This window comes from Nansenia antarctica (genome assembly GCF_963989245.1).
Source record: "Nansenia antarctica genome assembly, chromosome: 5".
Lineage (NCBI taxonomy): Eukaryota > Metazoa > Chordata > Actinopteri > Argentiniformes > Microstomatidae > Nansenia > Nansenia antarctica.
The window spans coordinates 26345366-26352540 of NC_137690.1; the positions used below are offsets into that span (position 1 = coordinate 26345366).

General features: G+C 42.7%; 1 protein-coding gene across 1 annotated transcript; it reads right to left on the reverse strand.

Annotated features, from left to right (window-relative positions):
• Nucleotides 1–2365: 2365 nt before the first annotated feature.
• On the reverse strand, nucleotides 2366–7175 carry ctsla (cathepsin La). Its single transcript, XM_080533113.1, has 8 exons — nucleotides 7096–7175; nucleotides 5903–6037; nucleotides 5656–5778; nucleotides 5383–5535; nucleotides 4390–4614; nucleotides 3611–3779; nucleotides 3120–3237; nucleotides 2366–2845 (listed from the first exon to the last, which is right to left on the reverse strand). Exons 2-8 carry the CDS (start codon nucleotides 6029–6031, stop codon nucleotides 2746–2748), a joined length of 1017 nt encoding a protein of 338 aa, XP_080389239.1. The 5' UTR covers nucleotides 6032–6037; nucleotides 7096–7175; the 3' UTR covers nucleotides 2366–2745.

Consider the following 7175-nt stretch of genomic DNA (forward strand, 5'->3'; position numbering starts at 1 on the left):
AAACTGTGATCATTTTTTGACAGGCACCTCCTCAGACACCCCTTTCAGACAGCCCCCTTGATACCGCCAAAGAATGGGTCATACCAAACATGCCAAAAATATTTATTATCTATTTCTTAGGTCCATTTCTAAGAAACCGTTATAAAGTCAATTGTTACATTAAGTGTTCAGATGTGTAATTATTTCTCTTTTTTTATGTGAAGTTCTCAAAATACGAAATCATTAAAGGCATACAAAATAATTAGAGTTTTGCAGATTTTTTTTTTTTAAAGTCTGATATTTCATGAGATTACTTTTAGATAAATATTTATTCTTCTTCTTGGCCATCATACTCCCTGCAACGGATGTAAGTTGAAAGCAATGTTGTGAAATTCTGGGTGCAGTATCATATTGCCATTAACCTATGTCTATCTGTCTAGCATATTTAGACAGTATCACACCAACACTATTCAAAAACTACAAATATTCAGTAATTCAGACATGGTCACTCTACTGCATTCAGACCATTGAGAAACCTTTTGTCAGTGTTCCAACATAGCTCTAGTGTTGTGTAGCATTGAGAAACAGAGATGGCTTGTGTTTGTTCAGGTGCGTGCAGGGCTTACTAAAGCTTAGCCCACGACTTTGCTGTTCTACTCTTGTTTTCATCAGAGAGAATGATGAGTCAGCATGGGCTGAATTGGCAGCAGATCCTAGGTTCTCCGGGGGCAAGCACCAGTGACTTCCTGCCTTCCTGGTTACGCCGTATGTTTAGGGGGCGGCAGGTAGCCTAGGGGTGAGAGAGGCCGGCTAGCAATCGGAAGGTCACTGGTTCGATCCCCACCCCAGGAGGGAGCTGCACGTGAGCTGGTGACTGGAGGGTTGCTGGCTTCATATCTAAGGTGCCTACCACTGCCGTTGTGTCCTGTCTATGGCTGACCCCGTGGAAGGGTTGAATCTAATCTAATGTTTGTTCTAGATAATATATTTCTATATGAACTTTCCACAACATTGCTCCTTGATCAATGGGAATGAACATATTTTATGAATGAATATATAGATTCATTTATGGCAGTCCAGTACTTCATTATTGGTTTAGACAATCAAACTGTTCCTTGGGCAGTTGATGAAGTGATTATTAATCTTTGTCCCACTCTGACAACTAGAACACACAGTGTACCATGACCTCTTCTTCCTCAACAGTCCCACTGTTGCTATGGCTCCTCCTATCAGCTAGCACACAGCAAGAGGCGATGTATAAATATACAAAGACAGACACACCATATACACCCCAAAAAAAAAAACATACACAGTTACTATCTATGGGTACACATATAAACACCACAATCAAGTGTACAAGAATGATCGTAATAGTGTCTGTGTACACGTGTACACAGACACACACCCTATTTACAATCTTTACTGTAGCTGGGTCAATGAGGGCTTGTAAGCTGTAATGGGGCCGCAGACACAGCCTCTAAATACACGTGGAACTGTTTAACCTTTACTTCACTCCATGGTACGAGGGTGTCTTATCTCCAAATGGAACACTAACAACTAACAAGGGTATACAAATATAAAAGTGATCCTTTTTCATAAACCTTCTGGAGTTTCATTAAGTTAACATTGCTGAGGAAATATGCTGCACATACATTCTATATCTATATGTTGCTCAAACTATAACAATATTATTCATCTTTTCTAAACTGATCAAATGTGTCAACCTTTCATCCTCGGTATGCTATGCTTGTTGTTACAGGTAAAAGTACTAACCTAACCGTAGACATACCAGTGCATGTGACATGGTCTTGTCTATACAGGTCTTGCATTAGTTCTCTTGCTGTTATGCACCATAACATGTACTGCTGTGGTGGGAACAACATCAAGAGAACGCAGCCCAGAGATTAGGGCTGCCAGATGCACCTGTCCCAAAGGAAAGACCGTACATTTGTTCACAGTTGTGGGCAACTGCTTGATCCGCAGGAAAGACAACTCCACTTTTGCTTTTCTCAAACCTTTTGGAGTGAGGTGAAATCGAGCTGTTGTCTGCAATATGAATGAACAACCATCTCTACACTTTATAAGAAAGAAAGTGGCAAGCCAGCTATTTGGCTGGAAAACGAATTATGGTTAAAATTAGGATGGGGGAGGGCAAACATTTAAAACCTACCACGACAAATCTAATTACTGAGATGATCAGTGCAGAACACACAGGATCCTTTCAGGGATAAGACATGCTGTTCTGTTTACATTGCTAGTAAACATGCCTTCTTATGTGTTTTGATTCAGCGCACGCTAGCTAGCTACTCCCCGCCCCCCCCAGATTCAGTTTGTTAGCAGATCACTTGTTTCACCCCAACTGAGAAAAGACAGGGGACAGTTCTGTTTCACAACTTCTCATAACTTTAATTGATCATGGTGGAAGTAGAAAAAAAAGAACAATACGTTTGTACAACGACCAAAGCAACCTATAAAAGACATTTAACAAGTAGCACACATATTTACAAAGACAAAAAAAAATCTAATTAAAATCATTAAAAACAGATAATATGCCACAAGATAAAGTGGCATACAAATCTGCCAAAACAAAATGGCATTAATAATTCCCTAAAACAGTGTTTCTCGATAATCGCTACAGAAACATTTCAGAGGCATTTTGCTCCAACCCAAGCCTCATTCAGGCTGTAATACAGACATGGTCTGTATGGTCAAACCATTGCAAAAAAAACAAAACAACACTAGCTACTAAGTGGGGCCTGGTCCAGGCTACACTAGAGGGTAGCTAGCAGCTGTAGCGATGCCACAGTGGTTCTTCCTGTCCTTAGCCATGTAGATGTATCCTTTATCCCCCCATTTCTCACTCCAGCTGGAGAGGTGGAAAGAAGTAGAAAAAACATGTCATCTATAGAGCTCCACTTGATTTGAACTTACAAAGTTCTATAGAAATCTCAAAATCAACTATTGAGAATTTGAAATATTCTAAATGTGATTCTAAGGGATCTTAATTCAAATTCAGTATGTTCAAGAATACATTTTTTAAAATCCAGTTGATTGTCTGAACTGACGAACTTGTTAAAGAGCCACCTCCAACCAAATCCAGTGAAGTTTATCAGTAATACCAGAGTCGGGCATTAACTGACCTGTTCTTGACGATCCAGTACTTCTTGCCATCCACATCCTGGCCCTGGTAGCCATATCCCACCACCAGAACACCATGGTCCAACTCCTCACTGCTGCAATCCTTATCATAGTAGATGCCTAGAGACAGACAACCCTGTTATTACACTGTGAGACATTTTGTAGATGGCATGGCATTACATGGATTGGGTCTCAATACAATTTGGGGACCATTCAAATGATACTGAAACCCCAAAAGCTTAAAATTGCTACAAATATTAATAAAGCATAGGTTGTTAATCATTCTAAAACAGAGTGAGAAATCAGTGCGAAATCCATGCCCCAGCAACTAGTCACTCGCTAGAAAAACTGCAGCAAAACATATTTATTTATTTTTTTACAAAATTCACTGATCACATTTCTGTTCTTACGTTCTAAGACACACACACAACTATCAACTACTGTCTAGTCTCTGATCATCTTTCCAGAGCAAAACCCTCCAGTGACAACAGACCTGATTGGTAGAACTGGAAGGACTCGTGGCCGGCGTCAATGGCGACAGACACGGGGCCCACAGAGGCCACAGCCTTCATGAGAGCGTGCTCCTTGCCACTGGGAACGTCCACGAAGCCGGTGTCATTGGCAGAGTTGAACTTGGGGTCGTAGTGGCAGGGCGTGTCGTCCTGGGGGGAGAGGGCCTGTCAGCATTTGTTTTTTCTCACACAAACTAACGTCACTAATCATTTATTTCTAAATAAACAGGATTGTACATCTCGTAAATGTGAATCGCGCTATGGGAAGGCAAGCTACGCAGTAGCCTACGCCGTCGATTTTGCGCAGAAGCATAAATTGGGCTTTAGGGCTAAGGGCCTTACTCAAGGGCACACTAGTGGTGGCGTTCCCAGATGGTATCATGACCTTCTGATCACCAGTCCAATTTCCTATCCACTAGGCCACCACTACCCCAAACTATGCCATGCTAAGAGCCATTTTCCACAGAGATTTATTTCTACAGTAAGGCCTCAAAAACTAAAACTGCCAGCCTACTTTGGGCAGGAGGACAACAGGAATATATTCAGTAGGGTGAAACATCCAGAACATTGCAGATATAAATAAAATGTGTAGAGCTGATGAGTCCCTATTCTACACGGAAGATAATCACACCTGCTGCTCTACACCATACATTTTTAGCTGAATGTTGAATAACACAGTGTCCTCTGAAACATGGCCAGCCTCCTGCCCAACCCAAGGTGGGCAAGGGGACACAATTGCAGCATCAAACAGGGAACTTACAGTTCCCACGTAGGGGTAGGCATCTTCGGAATCCAGGCCGTTGTTGTCTTGGATGTACTGGAAGGCCTGGTCCATCAGGCCTCCATTGCAGCCCTCGTTGCCCTCGGGCCGGGAGCATTCCACCAGGTTCTGCTCGCTCAGGGACACCAGCTCGCCAGACTTCCTGAACACCTGGCCCTCCATGGCACCGGTGGTGCTGAAAGCCCAGCAAGAGCCGCACTGGCCCTGTTAGATCACAACAGAGGAGGAGGAAGGTGGTTAGCTAATCTCAGATTGACCTATGGAACACAAGTATGTAGTATGGAAAAGAGTATACAATCTGGTATACTTGAATTGGTTTATAGCGGGGTTTAGTGTGCTATGTGCATAGTCGTACCTTTTAGCGTAAAACTAGCATTTTTAGGCTCTTGGAATTAGCTGTGAAATGGCTACGCTTATTGAGCATACACAAGCTGTTTCTCATGTCTGACTGAACTATATTCAGATTCGAAATACCAGATTTGAAATACTTGGTGGTGATCAACGTTGACAGGTTATTATTCCCCTTTTACAGTGAACCGCTATGCTTCGTCACTGAACACTTGACTCCAGGCCAGCCCTTTAGCTAAATGTATGTGCTTCTGTACACGCCACTACTCCACCCTTTTATGGCACGGTGGAAAGACCGGTTTCATCTTACAGACAAACAAAATGCCTGGTGTACGGTGGGGGTGGGGTGCTATATGTCTAGCACAGATTGTACAGTCACCCAGTAACAGTAACCCAGGCAAACAACAGTAATAATGTTCCTGGAGACCAACAGGTCTAAACAAATTTATTTGTATAGTGCATTTCTCACAAAATGTGACCCAATGCGCTTCAATGCAAACAGACTTGCATTCTAGTCCAGCACAAACACACCTGATTCAACTAGGCCAATCAAAGGCCATGATTGGTTGTTGGCTGGAAACAAAGACTGAACAGTGCACACACCGGAATTTCGTCCTTTTTTACCTGGTCCTTGACAGGGGTGACGTAGCCCTTCTCCCTCCAGTCCACTGAACGAGGGGCTTCCAGGAAATTGGGTTCCATGAACAGGGACCCTCGGTACTTCCTCTCCGTCTTGTGCTTGTAGCCGTTCATCACTTGCCTGAACTCCTCGCTAGTCTGAAAATAAAAATGCCTCATAGTAAGTAGTAGTAATGTCTTCATTGCAACAACCAGAGAGGACACAGCATTTGATAAACGTTAGGCTAAAGAGACTATTTGGCCTTGGATGGGCCTTACCATGTCACCAAAGTGGTTCATGCCCAGGCGGTAAGTGTGGACGCCCATGGAGTGTTCGAGGTTGTGCATCTCAATCTTCTTCAAGTTCTTCTCCCACACCATTCGCCTCCAGCCCTCCTCCTTCTGCAATACAAGAATGCAATTACATGACATTACTGGGAGACATTTGTTTGTATCAGTGCATAGAAGTAGCCTATTCTTTATGAGATACATCAATTCCTTTGCCATTTTTAAATATTTGACCAACCTCATGGTATGTTCTAGTGTGCCAATCCTTCCATTGGTCCCAGTGCTCGTCCAGCTGGATGTCCACGGCCGGGGCAGAGAGCACGGAGCTGAGACACAACGTCAACACGGCCGCTAGCAGCATCATCATGGCGGTCTGGCGGAGGAGAAGGGAGAGAGAAAAAAAAAAAACAAGCTCATGTTTCATTTGTGGCTTGTAATGTTTTCATGGAACCACAATGGCGCAACAGGGTGTACGGGAAGGGCTCGCATTCCCACTAGGGTAGCCATTTCTTCTAGTAATAGCCTGCATCCATTAGGTCGACGACAGGTTACATATTTACAGTATGAAAAACAAGATTCTTCATTCTTTAGGAATGGGATTCGTGCCTGAGTGGTGAACAATATTGTGACTGGGTAACCGATCTTTTCGATTTCAGAAAGGGCCATCACGGAAATAATGGTATGAAAAACACAAAAGAAACGTGTCTAGATTGTAAAATTTAAGCGGTTTCTAATCGTGGCAGTGGGTCAATGCTGTAGACTGCTTTGCAAAAGACATTAGCATTGGCTGCGTTTGTAAATTCGCTCTCAAAGCGCCGGAGCGCACACTGGGTTCAACGCCACAAAGGGACCAAGTAATTCGATTGGACCAGAGCCACTCCCATGAGTGCTGATCAGATTTCCAGAGCGTATTTACGAACGCAGCCATTGTTAGTCACGGGACCTGGGCGGCCCCGTTCCAAGCAGCTCTCTGGGAAGAAAACAAGGATCGAAACCACGTATCAGGATATCGAAGATAAAAGCGATACTACTGTATGTCTATGATATATACATCGACAACATCATAAGACGGTTGTCTTTAAGGTGGCAAATCGTTTTTTTTTTTTTTACATTACTGTGTTCAGCAGCGTCCCAAATCCCACAGCAATGACAACAAAGGATGCAGTAAAACATCGTAACGATTACAAATGTCGCATAGAACTGTTACAACCATGCAAATAAATATATCTGTAGTTCAAACTAGTGCACGCACATCAATGACGCAATGTAATGATGTTGTAATTGTAGTAAAACGGGCTGTAATTGCTACAATAACAAATTTTAAAAATCAAAAAAAATCAACAGAAAACTATTACATCAGACTATTACAATGGGCACATTTTGTCAACAGGACCAGCAGCAAAAATATAACAACAATGTAACAAGACTTACTGTTTTCTTTGATAACGAAGAAGAAGAAACTACCCTTTCATGCAAGGTTCACAAAGTTTCTATGCTTATATGAACACTGA